The 27071-nt window shown below is 43.4% G+C and overlaps 1 protein-coding gene across 1 annotated transcript in view; it reads right to left on the bottom strand.

Moving 5' to 3' along the window:
* EGFR (epidermal growth factor receptor) overlaps positions 1–25566 on the bottom strand; it is a 250897-nt gene extending 225331 nt beyond the window's left edge. Inside the window, exon 1 of the mRNA XM_069730173.1 lies at positions 25172–25566. Within this exon, the coding sequence (XP_069586274.1) occupies positions 25172–25262 (91 nt within the window). The 5' untranslated portion in view covers positions 25263–25566. The remainder of the gene's footprint in view (positions 1–25171) is intronic.
* Between the last annotated feature and the right edge of the window lie 1505 nt (positions 25567–27071).

Below are 27071 nucleotides of genomic sequence, written 5' to 3'. Positions count from 1 at the left end.
GGGCAGCGCACTATGTCAACAATGCTAACAGTCAAGATTTTTCATCTATAGATTTTCCAAAAAATGCTTCCTCATCTAGCATAAGCTACAACAACATTGGGCGGCAGTCACATTGGGTTTATTAGTCATAGGCCTCATTGAGATATCTTTATTGTTCTTGTTCGTAAAAATACAAACTGTTGCTCATCAAGAGACCCGCGTCCAGTTTGTGCATTGCGGTCCGTGATCGGATCGAGATCCACAGACATCAGCATGAGCCCTAATTTTGATCTAGATTAAAAATTCATGAATTAACATAAAAAATTTGCCGTGTTGAATTTTTTCGGGAATTTGAATTCCTCCGGGAATTTGAATTCCTCTTTTTTTATGGATTTGCTTTTAATTTTGATAAAAAATGTCTGTGAAAAGCCTCTTACAATATAGTCATAACGAGTTCTAATCAGGAAAAAACACAGAAAACAATCCATGGCTCATGGACATCTAAACGAGTTGTTGGGTTTGGACAATCTAGTCTTAACATATAACTAGTACCGAAATAATGAGCTAACAGGTCAAAAAAGGCAACCCTTCCACATTGGCTAAAGACAAAAATATGGAGTCAATGGTAAAAGTGATATTTAGATTGACTTGGTAGATCTCAAGCTCAGGCTGGCCCACTTGGGGACCAGGGAAATCTATGATTTACCTCTGGGGGGCATAATCATAGCAGTTGCAGAGGGTGCAATCACAACCGGGGCAGAGGGGTTGTAAGTATATCAATTATTACACTACACTGGAGCATAAGTGTATGAAGCGGAGAGGTCAAAAAGTGACTATACGGCGCTGCAGATGTGCGTGTAAGTGAAATGACAGACGCAATGTAGGAAATGTAACACAGTCCGTAAACCCTACTAACACCAGAGGACAGTTTAGTGTAGTGTTTGCAATGTGACTCCAGGTGTATTTGTTCAGCAGGCTGATGTTCGGAGCTGCTTGTAGACTGACAGTCCTTGCCGCGCATTTGAGAGTGTGTGATATGTAGTAAAAGGGGAACCTAGATGACATGAGAATAGGGTAAGAAAGGATCAGATAGAGTGATTACTTTCTGCATCCAACACCTCTGCATAGGTCAACAATACTGTTATGTAGTTAGGTACAATACACTTAAAGGAAATGTCACCAGAAAATTACCTATTTTTTAAATCAGGTTTTTGTGTTACATGTATTTAGAAATTGCTATTGATCTGTGTTAAAAAAAAGAACAAAATTAGTAATCTTGCAATTTTCACAGTGGCCACTGGGGCTACTCATGATAACTTTCCCTAGGTTTTTAGCATGCTCCTTATCATCAGAAGCAGAGTTAAGGCCCCTTCACATTAAAGGTCCCTTCACATTAAGCGACGCTGCAGCGATACAGACAACGATCCGGATCGCTGCAGCGTCGCTGTTTGGTCGCTGGAGAGCTCTCCAGCGACCAACGATGCCGGTAACCAGGGTAAACATCGGGTAACAAAGCGCAGGGCCGCGCTTAGTAACCCGATGTTTACCCTGGTTACCATCCTAAAAGTAAAAAAACAAACAGTACATACTTATCTACCGCTGTCTGTCCTCCAGCGCTGTGCTCTGCACTCCTCCTGTACTGGCTGTGAGCACAGCGGCCGGAAAGCAGAGCGGTGACGTCACCGCTCTGCTTTCCGGCTGACCGACGCTCACAGCCAGTACAGGAGGAGTGCAGAGCACAGCGCCGGGGACAGACAGCGGTAGGTAAGTATGTAGTGTTTTTTTTTTTACTTTTAGGATGGTAACCAGGGTAAACATCGGGTTACTAAGAGCGGCCCTGTGCTTAGTTACCCGATGTTTACCCTGGTTACCAGTGAAGACATCGCTGGATCGGTGTCACACACGCCGATCCAGCGATGTCCACGGGAGATCCAGCGACGAAATAAAGTTCTGGACTTTGTTCAGCGACCAACGATCTCCCAGCAGGGGCCTGATCGTTGGTCGCTGTCACACATAACGATTTTATTAACGATATCGTTGCTACGTCACAAAAAGCAACGATATCGTTAACAATATCGTTATGTGTGAAGGTACCTTTACAACATTACATAAAGCTGATAAGACAGCATTCAGCAATGGCAATATATGATATAACGGCTGACCCTGCTCCGCCCTTCACAATGATTTTGGCACATGCTCATTAAATGCTTCAATACAAAAGATAGAGTCAAAGTCTGTTCATTGCTGCTAATGTACATGTGCATTTTTAAAAGAAACAGCAAGTTATAGCCTAATGAAGCCCCAGTGATAAGTGTGAAAATTGCAACATTTCTAATTTTTATTTTTTATCAAAAACTGTGCTATGGAAAAAACTTATATTTAACACAAAACTTGATTTAGTCAATAGGCAATTTTTTGATTACACATTCCCTTGAATGCCTCATTGGCCTGGCTGCATTACATATTTTAGTGTTGTAGCTATTGTTATAATGTTTTTATCATGGTTAATAATTTTGGAAACACTCCCAAAATATATGATTCATTAGTGGAAAAAGAGATGCACTGGGAAAAATTCACTTATAGAATTATTTAGCTAGGAGATGCCATCATTGGGGCTAACCTCTGGCCAGGCTACAGTTTTTTGAACCGCTGGGTGCAGAGGTACCCCTGTGCAGGTCACAAATGGTGTACATTAGGGATAAGTCCCCTTTATTTTCAGGATCAAAGATCTCTTGAAGTCTGGCTCCCACCAATCATTATGTGATGGCATATGCTTGTGATATAACATTGGTTTTTACGATAGGAATAGTCCTTATCATGAAGATTTCTAGGTGACACAACTGATTTGCAGTGTGGTCTTGTGTGGCACTAACATTCCCCACCTGTAACCTTGGAATTAGCTCAGGATCTCAAGTATTAATGAAAATGTCTGTATACTGCATATAGGGTATATAGAAACATCCACTTAAAAGGGAGACGGACTGTGATCATGTGATGGTTGTTTTCTTGCATTAGGATTACGCCTTCTACGAGGTAGCAATCAAAGGATTAAACCGACACACCCTTGACTTTATATTACAATTTATAACACATGTCACAGCCAAAGATATATATGAAGGACTAAATTCATGATCGGCTCGCTTTTGCTCTGTAACAGGGTGATACATCTTTCTCCATTATAATATCAATGTAAAGTCCTATGTATAGGAAAGGCCTCATTGTAGGCCAGATTGACTCTGGGCAGGTTTGATAAATTCTATCATCCATTTCTGTGCCATGCCACAATGATGATATTGAGATTAGGTGGCATCAAACTCATTTTTTGGGTTTGGATGAAAATCACACTAAAGGTCCGCCAACACAGACTAAAGTCAGGGAAACCCACCGATATCGACAGGTTCAGCTAACCATCTATTGTGTTTTGACGCCCCTGACCAATGATGTTGAGGGAGATAAGGATCCTCCATGTCTGATTTCGAACTGACAATCCATTTGTTCTCTTCAATGTAAGCCACCGCCAGAAATGTCTGATAGCGCGTCTCTCATAGCGAACACATCATGAAAATGGGAGCCTCTACATAAATATGTGAACCACCTGGCAAGTGAATGGTTAATCAAGACATGAAATAATCACTGGAAACATTACACTATGCCTAATTAAGAACATTAAGCCATCTTTGCTCTTCATCAGACGGCCAAACCAGCATCTAATCCTGTGATGTGGAGTAACCATGGTAACGCGCTTTTGTTCTTAAAGAAAACAATGGGAAAAGACGAAAGTCTGGCACACTGAAAATTATTAACTGTGATCGTTAAATACAGGGGCTGCCGAAACTTGTATTGTACATGTAAAATTCTAGCTCCTCTGTGAAAAAGAAGATGTCTTTGAACGCCTCAGTTACATGGCCTCATTTCATGCCTCTATGAGTTCTGTATTAGAACCAGCCAATATTTGTTCTCTTAACTCCTATAGAATTCCATAGAGCCGAACATGCAACCTCTTAATCCATATCTTTCACCTGTATCTAACGCAGTAGCGTAAAGGGGTTATCTGATTTCATTGATCCCTTTATATTAGGTTATAGGCTGAACTTGATGGACTTGTTCCTTCTTTCAACTTCCAAATTATGAATGCTACATTCATTCATACTGATTTTTCTGTGTCAGTATCTCATTAGTGCTGTCTATGAAGGGTGCTGGCTGCCTGACTCATTTCAATGGTTTAAGCACCATTCCAGCATTTGTTTTATTTTATTTTACCATTGGTGTGATCCTTCTAATCTAAAGTCCCTAAACCCTACTCTCATACTCAGCTGCTGCTGTCTTCACATTTTATCACCACCACTTCCATCGGTCTCCGGCAGTTTGTTTTCAGTGTTTCATGGAGCTGCTCGGAGGTCACTTTGCAATAAAAGTCTACGAGAGCCTCGCTCTGGCTCTCATAGACTTGTACTGAGAGCTTGTTGTTATGTAGCTTCTGACTTCCAGCCAGTCACAAGCTGTGCTTACAAGATGGCGCTGTGGGACCGGAGTGATGCCAAAAAAAGGTGAAGACGCCAGAGGGTGAGTATAAGACCGGGGGGACAGAGACATTACACTAGAATGCTCCAGGGCTGAAAAAGAAACTCTGGAGTGGGGCTTTAAGCTTACTCTGTCTATGAATCAGTCAGGAAAGATATAAAGGCCTGCTCAGCTAATGAAATTAGGCATCGGCCATCCCCTATTTAACACAGCTCTGGTCATGTGCTAAGACAGAAGGCTCTTGTGTTAAACTCAAACCGGATGTACAGCTTTCAGGACCAGCGCTTTCCGATCACTGGGGGATCTGACCGATGGGACTCCAACCCATCTAAAAAACTGGTGCACTAAAGTGCCCCATGTAAATCAACCACCGTTCTTCGGACACTCTGTTCTCGGAATAGTTGGGGGTCTCGGAGGTCAGAACCCCAGCGATCGCTTGAGAATGCCCCTTTAAGGCTTATTTTATGTAACATATTTCATATCACATTGTTTTCCATTAATTATTGCTCTGCTATTAAATTGTTGTTGTCGCCTTCCTTCCATACACTACTGTTCAAAAGTTTAGGGTCACCCAGACAATTTTGTGTTTTCCATGAAAACTCATACTTTTATGAATCAAATGAATTGAAAATCTAGTTCAGACATTGACAAGGTTAAAAAAAAAAGATTTTTATTTGAAATAATAATTTTCTCCTTCACACTTTGCTTTCATCAAAGAATGCTCCCTTTGCAGCAATTACAGCATTGCAGTCCTTTGGCATTCTAGCAGTTAATTTGCTGAGGTAATCTGGAGAAATTTCACCCCATGCTTGCAGAAGCCCCTCCCACAAGTTGGTTTGGCTTGATGGGCACTTTTTGCGTACCATACGGTCAAGCTGCTGTCACAACAGCTCAATGGGGTTGAGATCTGGTGACTGCGCTGGCCACTCCATTACAGATAGAATACTAGCTGCCTGCTTCTTCCCTAAATAGTTCCTGCATAATTTGGAGGTGTGCTTTGGGTCATTGTCCTGTTGTATGATGAAATTGGCTCCAATCAAGCATTGTCAACAGTGTATGGCATGGCTTTGCAAAATGGAGTGATAGTCTTCCTTATTCAATATCCCTTTTACCATGTACAAATCTCCCACTTTACCAGTACCAAAGTAACCCCAGGCTATCACATTACCTCCACCATGCTTGACAGATGGCGTCAGACACTCTTCCAGCATCTTTTCAGCTGTCCTGCTTCTCAGAAATGTTCTTCTGTGTGATCCAAACACCTCAAACTTGGATTCGTCTGTCCATAACACTTTTTTCCAATCTTCCTCTGTCCAATGTCTGTGTTCTTTTGCCCATATTGATCTTTTCCTCTTATTAGCCAGTCTCAGATATGACTTTTTCTTTGCCACTCTGCCCTGAAGGCCAGTATCCCAGAGTCACCTCTTCACTGTAGACATTGACACTGGCATTTTGCGTGTACTATTTAATGAAGCTACCAGTTGAGGACCTGTGAGGCATCGATTTCTCAAACTACAGATTGTAATGTACTTGTCTTGCTGCTCAGTTGTGCAGCGGGGCCTCCCACTTCTCTTTCTACGCTGGCTAGAGCCTGTTTGTGCTCTCCTCTGAAGGGAGTAGTTCACACCATTGTGGGAAATCTTCAGTTTCTTAGCAATTTCTGTCACGGAATAGCTTTCATTTCTAAGAACAAGAATAGGCTGTCTAGTTTCACATGAAAGTTCTTTTTTTCTGGCCATTTTGAGAGTTTAATGGAACCAACAAATGTAATGCTCCAGATCCTCAACTAGCTTAAATGAAGGTCAGGTTTATATGTTCTCTAATCAGCCAAACTGTTTTCAGCTGTGCTAACATACTTGCACAAGGGTTTTCAAGAGTATTCTATCCATCTATTAGCCTTCTTACACAGCTGGCAAACACAAAGTACCATAAGAACACTGGAGTGACGGTTGTTGGAAATTGGGCCTCTATACACCTATGAAGATATTGCATTACAAACCAGATGTTTGCAGCTAGAATAGTCATTTATCACATTAACATTGTATAGAGTGTATTTCTGTATCATTTAATGCTAGCTCCATTGGAGAAAACTGTTTTTCTTTCAAAAATAAGGAAATTTCTACGTGACCCTAAACTTTTGAACGGTAGTGTATAGTAGTGTCAACAGACATTAGCTACATATTTATGCACCCTCTAGAGCTCTCCTCAACATCAGAGATAAACTAGTTCTGTTTAATGGAAGAATAAATAACTTGCCCTAGGATTTATACCGTGGTGAGTACCTTTGTATAAAACAAGCTGATGGCAGAATGTCTTCTGGGTTACTTTATATGCAAACGGAAAAGGACAAGATTAATAATTCAGCTTTGTGGGTGGTCATGTGGAACAGTCTTCCGGTTATATGAAGATAACGTATTTTCTGCATTGCATTCTACCAAATAGTGCTGCAACCCTGAATGCTCTGCTTATTTCTGCATGTCGAAACCTTAGAGGAAATTGCCGCAGTATCGGCGTGTAGGCTGACGGGTGATCTTGTGTTTGCAGGGCACTGAAGTGAGCACTTTCCTATAAAAACAAAGTCAGAGACCGCAGTAAAGAACATTTCTACCTGCAAACAACCTGAACAACAAAGTGAGGTCAGAGATAACAAAGTTATTCTTTCACTTCGTATGGACAACCTTGAGCAATCATTCTAAAGACCAGAACTTGCTCTTTGAGCGCTTGCTTTGTGTCCTTAATACACAGTATCACAGTGGTCGGGCTCGTGAATTATTCATTGGTTTCATAATTAGAGCAGTTTGAATACAAATGACACAAGGGCAGCGCTAATTAATAGTTAATTGGTCTCCCTTTCAATCTAGTTGGCAGCCAGCACTAGATGGACGATGAAGATAATATTTTTGGGAGCTTCAAAACATTGTGAAACAGCCACTCAATAGTCAGAAACATCAGAAACATCGGCTTTATTCGGGCTCTTCGCTGAAGAGTTGCTACATTTTGGCTACAGATTATGTGCCTTAAGCGTCCTGCACATGACAGAGCCGCATGCACATGTCTTTATGGAGGCACGTCATTCCCTCCCACACAGCTATAGACATTCTGTATGGTGCTCCTGCAGTAATGCAGAGGTATTTTTCCCTGGAAGCACTGTAACATATAGGTGTCCATGTTGATATACAGTATTGTTGACGGCAGCCCTCTTCTTTGAAGAATATATTTTATTCCTCCAAGCATGTACTTTTTTTATGATGGATTTTTCATGACGTGGTGGTAGAACCATTGTATACCTTTTTTATGCTTCATACATGAACCTAACAGATGTTCTCACTAATGTTACTATAGGTAATAATAGAGTATTCAGAGCAAGGTACTCAAAAGGAGAGCATCACTTTAAATATAGAATATTATGTAGCCATGCTTATTCTATTTTATTTTTTTATCCGTCATATAGTTCTAGAGATATGGGCCTTTTTATTTAATGTTAATTTTATTTTTTTTATTAAGGGGGCAGGGCCTCCAGGATTTCCTGGGGGTGCGTTTTTAGACTTAAGAAAAAACCCTCATCTCTGGACCCCTATGGGGGAGTTATAAAAACAAAAACTGCATACTGCAGGGGAGCAACAAGAATACACTATGAGCAAAAACTAGCCACTTCTGACATGGTAACAAGTCCTCTTTCAGTCAAGAAAAAACATTATTATTTATTCTTATAGCATCATTTATTCCATGGCACTTTACATGTCAAAAGGGTATACATAAAAAAAAGTACAATAATCTTGAACAAAATGAGTCATCGTCGACTAGTACAGGAGGAGAGAGGACCCTGCCTGCGAGGGCTCACAATCTACAAGGGATGGGTGAGATACAGTAGGTGAGGGTAGAGCTGGTCATGCAGTGTGGTGGAAGAGAGGTTACTGCAGGTTGTAGGCTTGTTGGAAGAGGTAGGTCTTCAGGTTCCTTTTGAAGGTTTCCACTGTTGGCGAAGCGAGAGTTTGATATGTCAGGGTAGATTGTGGGAAGAAGAGATAAGAGGGGAGTAGAGAAGGAGATCCTGTGAGGATCGGAGGTTGCGTGCAGGTAAGTACCCGGAGACGAGGTCACAGATGTATGGAGGAGTCAGGTTGTGGATGGCTTTGTACGTCATGGTTAGGCTTTTGTACTGGAGTCTCTGGGTAATGGGGAGTCAGAGAAGGGATTGATAGAGAGGAGAGGCCGGTTGAATAGCAGGGGGGTCAGGTTTATTAGTCGGGCAGCAGACTTTAGGATAGATTGCAGAAGTGTGAGAGTGTTAGGGTATGTGTCCACGTGCAGGAAACGCTGCATGTCTGACGCTGCATAGAGCCGCAGCGTCAGACACGCAGCGTCCAGATGTTACAGCATAGTGGAGGGGATTTAATGAAATCCCATCTCCACTATGCGTGGTAACACGCACGCGGCGGCCCTGCAACTCCGGACATGCTGCGCGTCTTTTCAGATCGCAGCATGTCCGTATATCTTGCGGCGACGCTGCGTCGCCGCAAGATATAGCACAGGGCCCTATGGTGGGGAGCGATGATGCCGGATGTGTGCGGTGAACACATCCGGCATCATCGCGTCCCAGAAAGGGGGCCCAGAAAGGGGGCGGGGCTTACCGCAGAGCGGCTAAGCCACTCCGACGATACCGCCGGCCATCCTGAAAGTGGACACATACCCTAAGAGGAGAGGCCCCAAAGCAGGAGATGGCAGTAGTCTAGGGATATTAAAGGGGTTGTCCAGGAACCTATAATCTAGAACATTTCTCACTTTTCCGCATTCTGTGGTCCCGTTGGTCTTTCATAGCTGTCCTGCAGTAATAACATCCAGACTGCCCTGACATGACAGCTGCAGCCAATCACTGGTTTTAGTGTTGGTAGTGGCACATTTTGCACTGGCCAGTGATTGCAGGTTATTTGCAGGAAGTAGAAATATAATTAGTAAAAGAAAAATATGAGAAACCAGTGGGATGTCTGGAGGGGCGGGTGACTTGCCATATAACGATCACGTCTTATGCTAGTATACTGCGTTCTCTACTTTCTGCCCATTCACTTGGGGACCTCTCTTATCTCTGCAGAAATGCACGATCTGTGTTACTAAAATAAAAGGAGGCATATTTTACCTGCGTATAATGTCTTGCCGTTGCCTTTCAGGAAAAAAAAATCCAGTTAGGTGCAGAGAAAGAATCCTGCACAAGGACACAAGCAAATGCAGTCAAATTCCATTAATCTATAATCCGTTTGGAATGATCCTTTGCTAAGTTTGTTATAAAGTTACCTGAATGTTCCGCCTTTTGTAAGTGAAATGGTAAAACCAAGGACAGCAGAAGAAAAGTGTCATCAGAAACAATGGCAAAATACCATATAGTAGCCTAATGAATGTTACCGATTCCTATGTTTAAAGCTATAGCTGCAGAGACAATGTGTCCATTACTAACAAGCCTGCATAGAAGCTTCAGCACCTGCAAACATGTACACACAGGCTTCAAAGAAGGCAACATGTCTACTGGGCACAGAAGAGGAGTTCATACTCACCGTACCCACATGAACGTGAAACCAGTTGATACCTTATTTGCAGCTTCTCACAATGTGAGTCTGTCAGCAGTTCTACCCAACAGCTAACAGCCCTCTATAGGTGCTGGGATGGGCCCATGTGCATGGACATGCAGGATGCAGGACGGAGGTATCCCAAGTTTACATTCCCTTAGGACTGATAGCACATACCAAGGGGTTATCCGTCATAAGCAATGTCCAGGGCTCTCTGCACCAAATACCTCCAACTTCTCTCCTCTCCCTGAGTGGCGGCTGTAGCTGTCTCTTGATTTAATGCTACTGTCATCATTCATAGTTTACAAGTGGGAGAATTCAATCCAAAGAGTCTGGACCACTGAACATAGAGGGACTGCCCTCTGGACCCTTTCTGCTCAGTGCCAGGGATGATAAAATTTGGATTCCTTTGGCATGCAACCTACGTGACCATGGGATGTTTCAGCTTCTCCTCCCATAACCCATCTAGCACTGAAGAATGACAACTTTACAGCCATCTTATTTAATGACTTAAGAGACTCCACTCCCTTTCTCGCTGCATTGTATATAATCTACCAGATAACACACGGAAGAAAGATTGCACAGCGATTGTAAAAATGTAGCATGCCTCTAGCCTTGTTTCGCAAAGGTGATTGCACTGTTGTGACAAGTCTGGAGGCAGGCAATTAACATTTCACCAATAATGAAAAGACGTGGGCTTACTGATCAACAGCAAACTCAATTTTAGTGACCAGTGCCAGGCAGCTGCCACCAAGGCAAATAGCGTAATGGGATGCATTCAAATATGCATCGATGCTCATGATGAGAACATAAGACCCAATTCATCAAGATGTTGTGACTTATGATGTTTTTACGCCTTTCCCAGCCATCTCAGCCAAAATAGGGGAAGCCTGAGTTGGATGGGGCAGAGCAAACATGCCCGGGCAATTTTATCAAAATTTATGCCACCATAGAGGCATAAATGACAGCAGAAATGCACTCTAGTGCCTGACTGAAGTAATATTTCTGACTCCCAATAAGTAATTAGTGTGACCACTCTTAAAATGCTATGGAAAGTTTTGGACTCCAGTCTATAAGAAGGACAGAACTGAACTAGACCAGGTACAGAGAAGAGCATCCAAAGTTATTAAAAGGATGGGTGGACTACAGTACCAAGACAGGTTATCAAACTTGGGGTTATTCAGTTTGAAAAAATTAAGTCTTAGGGGCCTTTATTCTGCAATGGGACGTTGATCCAGGGAACCTTCAAGAGGTAGTCCAAGACTTAACAATTGATGACCTATCTGTCAAGTGAATGGGAGACAAGTTGGTGTACTAAGCAAGGTCTGCTGTGTGTTCAGCCTTACATATCACTCATATCCGGCTGCGGATGGAGCAGATTTCTGCTTATCAGTGGTGTGCAAAATATCGGACTTGGGCGAAATTGGCGATCGAGCCTACGCGTAGGTCATCAATTTTAAAATCTCGGACAACCCCTTTAAAAACTACAAAACTATGAAGACAAGTTACTTATTATTCTTGTAAACCCCTCTAATTGAGGCTCATTATTTTAGTATTCTCGACGATGCTGGTGAGCACATAAGCTTTACGTCTCCATAACAGGGATCTGCAGGCTAATCCTTGTACAACACTGTCCTATACGTGTCACATCATTCCCTTCCACACAGCTTCTCTGGGAAAGTGCATTTATAGGCAGTCAAATAAAAACCATCAAACAAACTTGACATTATAATTATTGAGATCAAACATCCCGTCACCCTTATAATAAATGTAAGATGCAAATGGAGGTAGACTACCGGAAATGCAGACATAGCACATGAAATAACAGAAGAGGTGAACAAAGAGTGGGGGAAAAAAAGGCAGAATCAAGTGTGAGTACTAAGGTCATGAGTATAAACTTATGGCGCTTTCTGCACAGTACATTAGGTAACTGTGAGGTTTGGATTATTTCTTGCATTCTTCTGTCCTCAAAAGGGCTGTCTATATTACAAGAGTGAGGACATATGTGCTTCCTTAAAGGTATAGATAAGTTTTACTTAAAAATCCATTTTACTGGCTAACTATAGTAGCCCCAGATTCTAGAGCACAAATCACCATAGGTCCTTAGGTTGGATTCGAGCAACCTCACATTTAAAATGTTGTATTGCATGCCACTTATTTAATTGAATAAGCAACCACGTAATGTATTTTTTGCTTATGGTTCACCAAAGTTGGAGCTGTTCTTCCACGATAATTCTTGTATAGCTAAAAAAAAAGGGGTTTTGAAACAAGGACTAACTCTATAATGTAAATGCGCCCTAATAGGGCAAACGTGAAGGGGTGGGTTATCCTGAACATTTTACAAAAATGATAAAACAGAACACACAGGGAATGATTGGTATATCACGTTATTTTTTTTTTAAGTCACTTGACATTTTTACACCAAAGAGGCGCACCTGGTTCATAAATTTTACGCAAAATCAAAACTGCTCTTTATTTTTGTCTTTAACCTCTTTTTAGGGAAAAGAGTAGCATATTCCACTAAAATTTCAAGATTTCAGACATACGGTACATAAAAATCACTCCGGGTGGGGGGGGGGGGGAGGGAGGAGACTGAAATACATTTGTGACAAATTTTGCAACTTTTCAAAAAAGCCGCAAAAATCGAGCAAAAACATCTGTAAACCCTAACTTCTGCCCACAGTGGCAAATGTGAAAAAAAAAAAAAAAAAGAATAAAAAAATAGACTTCAAACAAGGCAAAAATGGAACAGATCAATATGGCAAAAAAAGTTGCAAAACACTAAAAACTCAACGAAAAAAAGGTGAACGGGAGGAATCGATCCCAAGGTGTTTTAATGATCCGCACCACTATCATTTTTATGAAATATGTTCTAACCAAAAAAAACATTCTAAAAATTAATTTTGTAAGAAGAGATACCAGTATAGGAACGTGTTTGCTTTGTACCTTTATATAGTAGCTTTGGAGAAGGGTCATCAGCTCACTTGACATGGTATGTTGCAGGAAGGAATGTGTTATGCTGCAGGGCATATACAACCTACTTAGCTCTATCTGGAGTACTCTGCTGAACCAGTGATCAGTAATCATACTGTACAATGAGATTGGCATGAAGACGTTTTACATCCTGGAATTTGTATCACTGTACACGATAAATCCAAGGTTGTATGGAATCTGATAGAAAAGGCTATGGCATTGGATGATACATTAAGTACTACTGCATACTGCTTGTAGAGCCAAGGATGTAATGATCTTGTATTCCTTTAAACACATTATTACTAAGATGCACGTTATATTTTTCTTCTAAAAAAATATAAGTTTCAGACGCGACAACAAAAGTTACTTTGTGGCAGAACGTAAGGTTTTTCAACGACTGTTCAAACCAAGCGCAAGCATTCTGTGAACCCTTCGCATGGGCAACCAGTTCAGTGCACATTCACGTCCTACTTGCTTTCCTTCTATTTCTGTCCCTTTTTCCTTGATTGACAGCTCCAAATATACAGGAATCAGAGGAGGGCAACAATAGATGAAGAATAAGTAGTTAGGAAGGTTCTCTGAACTCTGTGGCCACACCAAGGGTGTACGAAGAAGCTGTTATTGGTTTTAACAGTCATTTTAAAATAGTAAAAAATTCTTTAAAATAGTATGAGGAATACAGAACAATAATACGGGACTAACAATGAGGTTTTATTAATTTCTGATTACATTTAATTTGACCACTTGTTACCTTGCCATATTGCTCATACATTGTTTTGTCTACATTGTGACTGATCCATGCCCACGCGCCTCATACAATACACTATCCCTACTCTGCACATCCTATATTCTGTATGAGTAATGAGCTGGGGTTGCATTTATTAGTCATGTCTGTATTTTATGCAATCATTTCTTCCCTGTAGTACTTTGAAGTATGTGTTCAAATGAACCTTCCTCTTAGGCTAAGCTCATATGAGGGCGTCAAAATTTTCAGTTTTTGTAACTGTATTGTCATCCATATGGCAATCGTTTTTATACATCAGCAGTTTTTAACATTTACAAGACCAAAAACAATTTACTCTGTGTCTAATGGAAATGTATGTATTAAAAAATGGATGCCGTACAGTTGATCTGTGATGGATACAATAGACCTGAATGGGAGAGTCTTATCTGAAGTATGGAAGAGACTAGGGCACGCTGCAATTGTTTCCACACAGATATACAGTCTGTGATAAAAACTAGTCATCTGAATAGTCTAATTGAATAACATTAGTCTGTGTGATGTCCATTTTTTCCGTGGACAGCACTCGGACTGAACATACAGTTGTATGAATGCAGCCATAGCTGGAGGTGCAGCGAGCAGCTTTTCTTCTAAACTTGCAAGTAACTCCACTAACTGAAGAAGGAAGCATAGTTTCCAGTTCACTTCAGAATATTACCAGTCCAAACATGCCCGCTTAGTTCAAAAGTAGTGGAAATGTAGCTCCATACATGCTGTCTCTGATAGAAAACACTAAACCCTTCAATTTTTCCATGCCAGTGATGGTGTTGTCCAGTTAGGACATACCTGTGCTCTCCTTCCCACAGGCAAATTCTAAAGTAAATGACTGACCAATCTTCACCAACCAGGTCTACCATTGATACATATCCAATTTCACATAATATATTTCATGACATAATGTAGCACACCACAACTAGGAATAGCAACCACTGGTGTCCATTATGATCACCCATGTAATCCACACATGGACGTATGCTGCTCATAGTTCACAAATCCAAAGCAGAAAATGGTCAGGTGCTTTGTGGGCTTATTGCATGTAAAGTTTCAAATCAGCATGAATAGTGTATCACGTGAGCATACCCTAATACTCAGTATATGGTTGGAGTCACACCAGCGTATGGCATCCGATGAGAGACCATGGGATGCGATATGCTCATGACCCTCGGCTCCTGCTGTGCTGCGAGTGGGAGCCGAGTGTCATGCTACTTTTCTCCGATCCTCTCGCACAATGATAATCGGAGCACAGCTGCGGGGGAGACGGAGAAATTAATTTCTCCATCTCCTCCAGAGTCGGCGTCAGAGTATATCGCAACGCACTCGGATGATATCCATGTGATGAGCATTGTGTCACTCGCACCCATACACTTATATGGTGCGAGTGAGCCGAGAGTCCTGGTGTCAATGGCAGCACGCTGCGATTGTTCTCGTATACCGATTCGTCATGAGAAAATAATCACCAATGTGAGGTGGCCCATAGAGTAACACTGGGCTGAGTGCTATGCAATGTTTTATCACATAGCACTCGGCCGTATTGTACGGTAGTGTGAATCCTCTGATTGTTCCACTCATGGTTTTGGCTTACAAATACTGAGGTAAAATACTGACCAAATACTGAATATGTGACTGTGGCCTAAGCCATAGAAGCTGTGGGAAAATACCTAGTGATAAGTAGCATGGCATCTGAAGAAACATAGCTCACATGTAGGCAATCAATGAGGTATAGCATAGCCCCATAGAATTCGCTAAGTATTTTATTACAACTCTATAAAACTTATGTGGAACAATATAATAGCAACGTGGATAAGTCCTTAAAGTGGTTGTCCACTACTGGTCAACCCGTTTATTCAATTCAGGACCCCAGTTAAATTAGAAACAGCATATGCTCACCCCTTACAGCGCCGCCATTTCAGCAATGGCGGTGCCACTGTTCCTGGACAGTGACTTATTTTGTCAGGTGCCAGATGCAGCGAATGAGCAGTTAAGGTACCTTCACACATAACGATATCGTTGCTTTTTGTGACGTAGCAACGATATCGTTAAGGAAATCGTTCTGTGTGACAGCGACCAATGATCAGGCCCCTGCTGGGAGATCGTTGGTCGCTGAACAAAGTCCAGAACTTTATTTCGCCGCTGGATCTCCCGTGGACATCGCTGGATCGGCGTGTGTGACACCGATCCAGCGATGTCTTCACTGGTAACCAGGGTAAACATCGGGTAACTAAGCGCAGGGCCGCGCTTAGTAACCGATGTTTACCCTGGTTACCAGCGTAAAAGTAAAAAAAAAAAAACACTACATACTTACCTACCGCTGTCTGTCCCCGGCGCTGTGCTCTGCACTCCTCCTGTACTGGCTGTGAGCGTCGGTCAGCCGGAAAGCAGAGCGGTGACGTCACCGCTCTGCTTTCCGGCCGCTGTGCTCACAGCCAGTACAGGAGGAGTGCAGAGAAGCTGAGCGCCGGGGACAGACAGCGGTAGGTAAGTATGTAGTGTTTGTTTTTTTTTACTTTTACGCTGGCAACCAGGGTAAACATCGGGTTACTAAGCGCGGCCCTGCGCTTAGTAACCCGATGTTTACCCTGGTTACCGGGGACCTCGGGATCGTTGGTCGCTGGAGAGCTGTCTGTGTGACAGCTCTCCAGCGACCAAACAGCGACGCTGCAGCGATCCGGATCGTTGTCGGTATCGCTGCAGCGTCGCTTAATGTGAAGGGACCTTTACTGTTTGGCTGCAGCTCATCTAAATTCCGTCAGGGCAAATGCTCCTCTCTGACAAAATAGTAAAGGTTGCAGCTAGAAAGCAGCCGTTCATTGGTTACATCTGGAATTTGACACAATAAGTCACATAACTCTGTGTGAAGTTGTGAACAGTGGTGCTGACATTAGTGGAACAGTACACTGTAGGAGGTGGGCATCCATTGTTTTTATATTAATTAGGGTCCTGAATTAAGCTGGGGGCTGCCCAGTCCTGGAAAACCACAATTACCAGTTCACACTAATCAGTAGATGATGAATTGACTAACGATGGGATGGTCTCCTATTGAATATACACACAATGACAGATGACCTGGACTTGGACAGTACTTTACTGTACTTAAATTATACAAGACTAACCTGATAAACAGGTGGTGGAGAAATTCAGGGTAGTACAGGAAACTTACCAAAAGGTTTCACATGGATTAGAAGCTTTCTACTTAACATATGTATGTACATGTTGCAGTAAATATCATGACAGTAGCAGTCATTTGTACTGCACTATGATGATGTTCTTGGCTTATTGTTGTTGATGGCCAGAAGTGTAGCAATAGACAAAATTCCAGTTCAACCATTTCTATGGACCACAGCACCATCATGACCATTACCACACCTCTACAGATTCTAATCTGCAATATATACTAATTAGCATTTCATTAAAATCCTTTTCTTCATTGATTCAATCACTGATTCCACCATGCACACCTTTACAAGAGTCCTAATGCTATATACATAATAAGATTTGTTTGTTTTTTTACTTCACTTATGAATATTGAAGTGAAGAAAAACATATGTTGGGTCCAGCTATCCTACATTACTTCTAGTTTTCACAATACATTGGTAATAGCCACAATTTTGAATCCCTGAAATAATCTAATGTTATACCGAATATTCCCCTAATATCATATCAATCGTGAGGGATTAGAATAAGCTAACAGCTTTTTCCATTCATCTGTATTGAGTTCACTTCCGTGCTGAATCAAAGAAGCATATGCTCCACTGCTGGGGATTTTTTTCATGCAGATTTCAGTACATGTTCTGCACCTGGAATCTGTGTGAAAACCACTTACAAACCATCTCCTATTCCCAAAATCTATGTTGCAGCTCATACAGCTGCAGATTTTTACTTTGTGGATTACTAACATAAGGCAAATTCACACTGGATCCACAGCATTTCCAACTGTAAACCCTTTGTCCAAGGGGAGCCTTGCATTTTGGCTGCAGATTCCACTACAAAGGCATGGTAAAATATTCAGGGGGAAATTCAGGGTGAGCATAAGGCTATGAGAACACATATTTTGGAGGTCTGCGGATTTTTTCGCAGCGGATTTGAGAAATCCGCAGGTAAAAGGCACTCACTGCGTTTTAATTGCGGATTTTACCTCCGGTTTTACACCTGCGGATTCCTATTATGGAGCAGGTGTAAACCGCTGCAGAATCCGCGCAAAGAATTGACATGCTTCAGAATGTAAACCGCTGCGTTTCCACACGTTTTTTTCCGCAGCATAGGCACAGCGGTTTCTGGTTTACATCGTACTGTAAACTCATGGAAAACTGCTGCGGATCCGCAGCTAAATCCGCAACGTGTGCACATAGCCTTACACACGCACAGCACCACAGGGACCCTGGCACTCTGGACCCGCAGTTTCAATAGGGACCGGTAGTACCCCCTCCCCGTGCTTTTCCGGATTCTTGTTTCCTAAGTTTATAGCTCTCCACAGGAGCCTACTTATGATGCCGTGCTGCGGTTTCTTCTTTTCTTTACCATTCCTCCGTAAGCGAGGTTTGAAAAAGACCCATCACGGGGGTCGAAACGTTACCTCGACACGCTTATGTTTTACTGTGATGACTTCAATAAATGTTTGCCTAGGAGATACATTTGAAAATCAAAATTTTGAGTGCGGCTGTTTTTCTCGAATCTATGCACATAGCCTTAAGCTAAGCTCCTAAGACGAGTATTTGGTGCATTTTTTTTAATGTTTATTTTCCCTCTAAACTTGAATGAGATGGGTAAAAACAGCATATGCGCTTTTGGTACACTTCTGCAGCAGAAATACAGTAAAAATGCATGTAAGATATGCATGACTTTATCGAAGCTAAAGTGATAAATGCAGAAGTTGTGCATATGTTTCTATTATACTTTTCCTCTATTTGTTCCACTCCTGGTTTACAAATACTGATGTAAAATACTGACCAAATACTGATAGTGTGACGGCAGCCTTAGACAGCCTAAACACAGGCATGGATTGCCTGTTTGTTAGAAAATCCCTACAAGTGTTGCGGCTGTCTAACAGCTGCGAAAGACGCAGGCTAGAGTTGAGCAAATTTGTCCGGAATCGATTGCCGAATCTGAATTTGCCATATTGTTACCCTATTCGTGCCGAATTTATGTTTGATGATCGGTTCCAAACATATTCGGTTATGTCTACTCTCATTAACTCCAATGACGTTTGGCTGTGTTCGGCAAATATAATATTCGCCGGCGATCATAATCGAAATCGAATTTTGAAAAATTTGCTCAACTCTAACGCAGGAGCGAGGGCTCGAACATATTATACGAACACACAGAAAACACACAGCACACAAGCATGCTCCAATAACACCTAATCCATGCACGTTCGCTCATCACTACTTCCTACCAAACCACGGCCATGTAAGAATATACACTAAGGGAGACATTGGATGAAGATAAACTACGTAATCTGTTTATTGACTGCCTGCTACCTTCCTAAACAAGAAGCTTCTGGATCAGTCTGACAAACAGGAGTGGGCACCTATCATTAAACTATTCTTCTTTGGCATAGACACATAAATATACCTAAGGCAAAGTCCTAGAAAAGACTCAAGTGTTTAGCTCAGTTTCTGCTCTAAGTGTCTTAAAAAATGCTTTGTCTCAGAGCCGGAACAAAAGCAGCTGAAGTCGACTCCTTGACAATACCGCACAGGGAAAGCAGGTAGGGACTTGCCAGTCAGAAACGTGTTTTCGACACTCACGGAGAGGTGTTTCTGCCAGTGACCTATTTGATAGTGCACAGTCACGGAAATGTATAGTGGAGGCTAGGCTTTGCAATCTTGCTGCAGTTTGGCTAGTGTATCCACTGGCACTTGGCCAGGCTTCTACTTGCAAAGTTCAAGATTTACCGGAGAGTCAGACAATAAGAGGGAAAGAGAGGGGGAAAGTAAGTGAAGGATTTATGCAATGGTGAGAACTACTTAAAGGTTGGCTAATCCACTGGAGAAAGTAAAAATCTATTTCCAAAATAATATCAATGGTCATCAATAAACTATTTGTCAATCGCCTCAAAAGTGTCTGCCTGGCTTCAAAATTCAAGAAAAGGCTATAGAAATACTTACAACATCTGTAAATCCCATATATGTAGCGTAGCTCACTATTGCTTCCCATTGTGATCCATTTTAGGACGGAAATTGGATTTGTCATAGAAAGTCTAGAAAAATATCCGCTCCCATCAATCGTTTGTCTCACGGGTCTAGAGTTTGGAGATTCCATGTGTACATGGTTATGACGATTAGAAGCTCTTTCTAGAGACGTCACAGGTATAAGCTCTGTGCTATTTTAAAGAATGCCCATATAGTAAACTCCACAGGATTTTATCATATGAAATATGTTCTATTCTCAAGTTGTTTACTACCACCCATACACAATGGAAAATGGAGCCAAAGTGCTACACACATATGTAACATGTTCTATCTAGGCCATGAAGTTCAACCCCTGGGAAATAGAGAACATGTAGGAAATGGAGTAGGCAGATTAGTAGGCTCGTCAATGGCTGTTGTCTTTACTAATGGTGCATTGTACCATATGTTGTACTGAGACTTCCAACGAAAACTTCTTAAGACATGTCTCTGTCATTTTGTGACGTACAGTAAACAGAATGTATTTTTTTTTACCCTTTCCAAATATACAATTGTGCCTTGGAGACTGTTGATTTCGGATCAGGAGACTCGCGTCCGGTATGGACATCGCTCCCGGTACCTGGATCATGAATGTTGAACGTGTGAAACTAGCCTTCCATTATCCACCGAAGCAGAGATGCCATCCTGAGCTTTAAGGCCAGGTTCACATTACCATAAATGACCAATTAGATTCATGGTGGGCACTGCCACTGTAATAAGCCCCGGGCACTACACATGTATTGCTGCTGAGATTACATGGAAGAGGAAGACAATACACAAAATAGTATGAACACCTCACAAATACATTTAGAGAGTTGTCCAGATTTGGGGACTTTTTTTTAACTTAAAGGGAACCTGTCACCTGAATTTGGCGGGACTGGTTTTGGGTCATACGGGCGGAGTTTTCAGGTGTTTGATTCACCCTTTCTTTACCCGCTGGCTGCATGCTGGCCGAAATATTGGATTTAAGTTCATTCTATGTCCTCCGTAGTACATGCCTGCGCAAGGTAAGATTACTTTGCGCAGGTGTGTACTATGGAGGACAGAGAATGAACTTCAATCCAATATTGCAGCCAGCATGCAGCCAGCGGGTAAGGAAAGGGTGAATCAAACACCCGAAAACCCCGCCCATATGCCCTAAAACCAGTCCCGCCAAATTCAGGTGACAGGTTCCCTTTAATTGGATGTTTTTGGGGCTAAAAAACAGTTTTGCAATTGGGTGTCAGTAAACATTTGGCACCGTCTGGCTTTTTACAGGCTCTATATTTCTCTGTACATTCGAACTTTGATGAAGGTCATAAATCATCTGAAAGAAGCCCAGAATATACAGAACCATAATAGTGAGCTGACTGATGTGCACTCCGTTAACTCATTCTGCAGCAACTGAAAAAAATGTTTTAGCCCCAGTTATAAGCATGTGAGTAAAGACAAAGTCCCCAAAGGTAGACAAACCTTATAACCCTTTTTTACAAAAGGAAACTAAAATTTGCATAAAAACATTTAAAACCTACAAATGATATTCAGACTGTCACAGATAAATACTGTGAACAAGACAATATCCCCAATATTATGGGATGACCCACTCGAATGCATACAACACCCAACAAACCTTTTCATAAAATGTACCAAGTGCCTGTGGGAGAAACGGGTGGTTACAGTGTGGGCTCACTGCTGTTCTTAGGCTGGGTTCCCATTGCGTTATGGGATCGCGTTTAACGGACAGCGTTGCACGGCGAAATTAACGCCGTGCAACGCGTCCGTTAGCGCGCCCATTCAAGGCAATGGGAACGCGCATCGCTAGCGATGTGCCGGTGTTTTGTAGCGCGCCGCGGACGCTGCTTGGGCTAGGTTCAGATTGCGTTTCCGTTAAACGCGATCCCATAACGCAATGGGAACCCAGCCTTGCAGCGTCCGCGGCGCGCCCGAGGTCCGTTCCCCGCTCTCGCAGATCAGGGATCTGCGAGAGCGGGGACGTTAAACGCGACCCCGAAAATCACATTGCGTTAGCGCAACCCGCTAAACGGATTGCTCTAACGCAATCTGAACCTAGCCTAAGGCTAAACCGGGGAATAATAATAATCTTTTATTTTTATATAGCGCTAACATATTCCGCAGCGCTTTACAGTTTGCACATATTATCATCTAATAAATTCCCTATCAGTATGTCTTTGGAATGTGGGACGAAACCGGAATACCCGGAGGAAACCCACACAAACACGGGGAGAACATACAAACTCCTTGCAGATGTTGTCCTTGGTGGGATTTGAACCCAGGACGCCGGCGCTGCAAGGCTGCAGTGCTAACCCCTGAGCCACCGTGCTGCCCCTGAGGTATATGGAATACCCAATGGGTGATACAGAGGGATAGAAATCAAGGAACAAAAATAAAAAAAGGTCGCAGATAATGCATGATCCAAAAATAAGTATCACCTGAGACAGGTACATGAAACCAGGGAAAGAAACTGCACGTGTGTGGCCACTGAATGGCCAAGTTATTATCAATTTATTTGTGATGCTACTTAGCATTGTCTTCCATCTTTCATGCATTACTGTTTATGGTCACATTTTATGGTCCCTATAAGCAGATTACTATAGGACCTATGGCGCCAGATGTTTGATATAAGCCAAGTCTGGCTGTTGTTACTATATTAGAAATCCCAGTAAATGGCAATATTGTCAACAGTCTAAAATAAAGAAAATCATGGCCATGATTGTCTCCTTACTACAGACACCTATGAGGATGGCAGGAGACTTTCTCTAGTGTACGGTCTGCTAAGTAGGTGCACACGTCAGTACATATGGAGGCAATAAGTAAAACAGCTGTCCAGATGTCATTAATAGACTGCACCGTGAGCCTGGACCATGATGCGGGACCTGCTCACCTAGACGTGGCGACAAGCTCACGTGTAATCCATGTCCACTTGTGTTGCGTGCGTGCAGCGTGGACAGCCCGTCGCTATACCCTCACTTTCTCCATCACGTGTACTTGGTAATACTGAGAACAATCTGATCCAGATTAGACCGTTTTTAAAAAAAATAATCTGCAATTTTGGAATGCCGATTATGAAAGCGACATACACTAGAAGACCTCCGCACGGATGGGATTGATTTTCCACGTACTTGCTATGATCATAGTGCAACATAGAAACTGTAGACAATGTAGAACAATTATTTGACGCCCCAAAACAGAACGTTAACAGTTTTTATATCTATGGTCAGTTTTTTTTTTTGTGAAAAATGGCAATCATGTCACATGTACAGATTGGAAAAAGAGCTCAAAGGAAATCTGCCCCCAGAGATGCTTCATTTCTAGTATTTGTCTTAGTAAGAATACGCTATAACGAGCGGCCCCCTCTAACGCCATAATTGGCTGGATGAATAGTGGCGAGGGGCTAGATGGTGAGGGGTGTCGTACATACAGTGCAGTCTTACAGCCCCCACATCAGAGGGTCTCTATTCCAAGGACAGATCTCTGTGAAGACAGATGGTCCCGGCTGTCCACGGATGGAAGAAATACCTGGTGTGTCGCCCCGATCTGTACATGCCACCATCTATCCGCACTCATCCTGATGCCACATCAAGCATAGTTTAGGTGCAAATTCCATTACTTTAGACTTGGGATACATGAAGGGGTTGACAACTTTTCAAAAAAAAAATCACGGACAGACAATATTTTTTACGGACACAATGGAAAACTTTAAGGCTATGTTCACACTTTGCAGATTTTGCTGCGGGTCCGCAGCAGTTTCCCCTGAGTTTACAGTACAATGTAAACCTATGGGAAACAAAAAACGCTGTGCACATGCTGCGGAAAAAAAACGCGCGGAAACGCTGCGGATTACATTCCGCAGCATGTCACTTCTTTTCTGCGGATTATCACCTGCTCCAATAGGAAACTGCAGATGAAAATCCGCATAAGAATCCACAGTAAAAAACGCGATAAATCCGCAGTAAAAACCGCAACGGGTTTTCACTGCGGATTTTGGAATTCCGCTGCGGAAAAATCCGCAGTGGAATCCGCAAAGTGTGAACTTAGCCTGACAAACCATTGCGATCCTAAGTGATCCTCGTCTACGGCCCATAATTCTGACCTGAAGACATCAGCTGCAATCAGTGCGGATTAGGGGCGGTAATGTCAAAAATCCTTCGGAAAAGTTGGCTGAGTTTTTCTCATTTGTCATCCGTGCACAATCCGCTTTTTATTCCCAGCAGCTATTAACCATTTACAGGACCATGTACAGCTTCCCGTGTTACTGAACTACAATGTATGCGGAATAACCAGATGCTAGACCGTGGAATCTGATTTTTTTTCTCATACCCATAGACCTGAATGGGCGAGTCTCGATTTCCGGTAGAAAGCAGTGGAGGCTGCGATTTTATGCACACGCTGATCCAATCAGGGGAAAAGAATGGCTCATCCGCACTGCCCCACATTGGTGTAAGTGCCATTCGTATTCACGGACAGCACTCGGACCACTGTAGTGAGAAGGAGCCCTTATGGTCGGGATAGTCTGCACAGGGTTCTCTAGCGTAAAACAAACCATGGACATATCTAATTAGACATAGTGCCCCATTTTACGGGCCGTCCAGGAATTTCTGCCTGGTGACTTGGATACATGGCGGCTTCGTGGCGTGACATAAAGATCACAATGTTGAATGGCGACATCAAATCTGATGATTGCCAAAAAGATCGCGCCACATAAAGGGACCTCGGCACAACTTTTGCCAAAGGTTCACCTGTGACGGTGCCATCATAAGCCGCAGTGGAAGTCATGTCTGACTGTGACCGCTCTGCTATTTCTCTTTTCAGAAAAAAACAAGGGTCGGAGACAAATCGCCCCAATATTTTTTAGCGCATCTTGTCTGAGGGTTGATAGCTGAAGCCTCGTGAAGCGCGACACGCCAACACGTGCCCAATGTGCACTCACACCTATTAAAGGGAATCATTGGGATGTGTAAAACCAAACCATCTCCTTCCCCACAAGCCTGAGTAATGCCCGTCTCCGGATCTGAGCTGTCAGGAACTACAAGTCACCTATTGCCCTTCCTTGGCTTCACAAGGCTCAGGCGGTCACGTGACGGCATTCTTCACACAGGTAATTAAAGGGACAGGCTGGCCGCCTGAGAGCTATTACACGCCGGGGGCTAATGCCCAGCCTGTGCCCATAATGGGGGCGCCCAGTCACACGTTCTTACCAACTCTGTTGTCTTGGGCATCGCAAGTGATGAAGAGGAACAGGAGCAGAGACGCTGCTTGGAGTCCCAGGTCCAGAACAACAATCTTCATCCTGATGACAGGTTGTCACAAAACAGTCAGAAGAATCCCCCAGATTTTTTTTTTTGGAGGGGGGGATTTTTCCTTCTTTTACTTATTCCCAACACCTCCCAGAATCCAGAAGTGTTATATGTCCTTCAGATCAAATGAGAAATCCCAGATCCCAGCAGATCGGAAGCTAAAATCCACAGGAGAGCCGAGGCTGACCGTCTGCAGCCGGCGGGGCTAGCCGCGCACCATAGTCCGGAGTTGGGAAACTTTTGACAGTTTCAGCCGGTCCGTGTCTCACAGTCTGATCACAATACGAGGGCAATGTGGCATGCCTGGCTTGTGACGTCACGGAGAGGTGTGTCCCATTCCACTACCCTTCCCAAATCCTCCTCCCGGCTGCAGCCCGTGTATTCTTACCGGCGTGGAAGTGATCTGCAGTGCGGTGTCTGCAGCGCCACCTAATGGTCACAGGAGGAACTCACGCTCAGATCTGTCATGTTTCGTGCACTTGTCAGGTCATTGCGATCTTCGGTTCCGTCTGGTTTCCAGGAACTGCAGCGCTGTGTGCTCAGTACACGGAGGAGAAGTCCGCAGCACAGCTGGGGTGATATAGCCAGCAGATGCAGCAGAGCTCACTGTGTGTTGGATGCAGCAGAGCTCACTGTGTGTTGGATGCAGCAGTGCTCACTGTGTGTTGGATGCAGCAGAGCTGACTGTGTGTTGGATGCAGCAGAGCTCACTGTGTGTTGGATGCAGCAGAGCTCACTGTGTGTTGGATGCAGCAGAGCTCACTGTGTGTTGGATGCAGCAGAGCTCACTGTGTGTTGGATGCAGCAGAGCTCACTGTGTGTTGGATGCAGCAGAGCTGACTGTGTGTTGGATGCAGCAGTGCTCACTGTGTGTTGGATGCAGCAGAGCTCACTGTGTGTTGGATGCAGCAGAGCTGACTGTGTGTTGGATGCAGCAGAGCTGACTGTGTGTTGGATGCAGCAGAGCTGACTGTGTGTTGGATGCAGCAGAGCTCACTGTGTGTTGGATGCAGCAGGGCTGACTGTGTGTTGGATGCAGCAGAGCTGACTGTGTGTTGGATGCAGCAGAGCTGACTGTGTGTTGGATGCAGCAGAGCTGACTGTGTGTTGGATGCAGCAGAGCTCACTGTGTGTTGGATGCAGCAGAGCTGACTGTGTGTTGGATGCAGCAGAGGTCACTGTGTGTTGGATGCAGCAGAGCTCACTGTGTGTTGGATGCAGCAGAGCTCACTGTGTGTTGGATGCAGCAGAGCTCACTGTGTGTTGGATGCAGCAGAGCTCACTGTGTGTTGGATGCAGCAGAGCTCACTGTGTGTTGGATGCAGCAGAGCTCACTGTGTGTTGGATGCAGCAGAGCTCACTGTGTGTTGGATGCAGCAGAGCTCACTGTGTGTTGGATGCAGCAGAGCTCACTGTGTGTTGGATGCAGCAGAGCTCACTGTGTGTTGGATGCAGCAGAGCTCACTGTGTGTTGGATGCAGCAGAGCTCACTGTGTGTTGGATGCAGCAGAGCTCACTGTGTGTTGGATGCAGCAGAGCTGACTGTGTGTTGGATGCAGCAGTGCTCACTGTGTGTTGGATGCAGCAGAGCTCACTGTGTGTTGGATGCAGCAGAGCTGACTGTGTGTTGGATGCAGCAGAGCTGACTGTGTGTTGGATGCAGCAGAGCTGACTGTGTGTTGGATGCAGCAGAGCTGACTGTGTGTTGGATGCAGCAGAGCTCACTGTGTGTTGGATGCAGCAGGGCTGACTGTGTGTTGGATGCAGCAGAGCTGACTGTGTGTTGGATGCAGCAGAGCTG

Source organism: Ranitomeya imitator, chromosome 6 (assembly GCF_032444005.1).
Source record: "Ranitomeya imitator isolate aRanImi1 chromosome 6, aRanImi1.pri, whole genome shotgun sequence".
Taxonomy (NCBI): domain Eukaryota; kingdom Metazoa; phylum Chordata; class Amphibia; order Anura; family Dendrobatidae; genus Ranitomeya; species Ranitomeya imitator.
The sequence above is the reverse complement of the archived record's forward strand: the minus strand, read 5'-3'. Positions and strand labels throughout refer to the sequence as shown.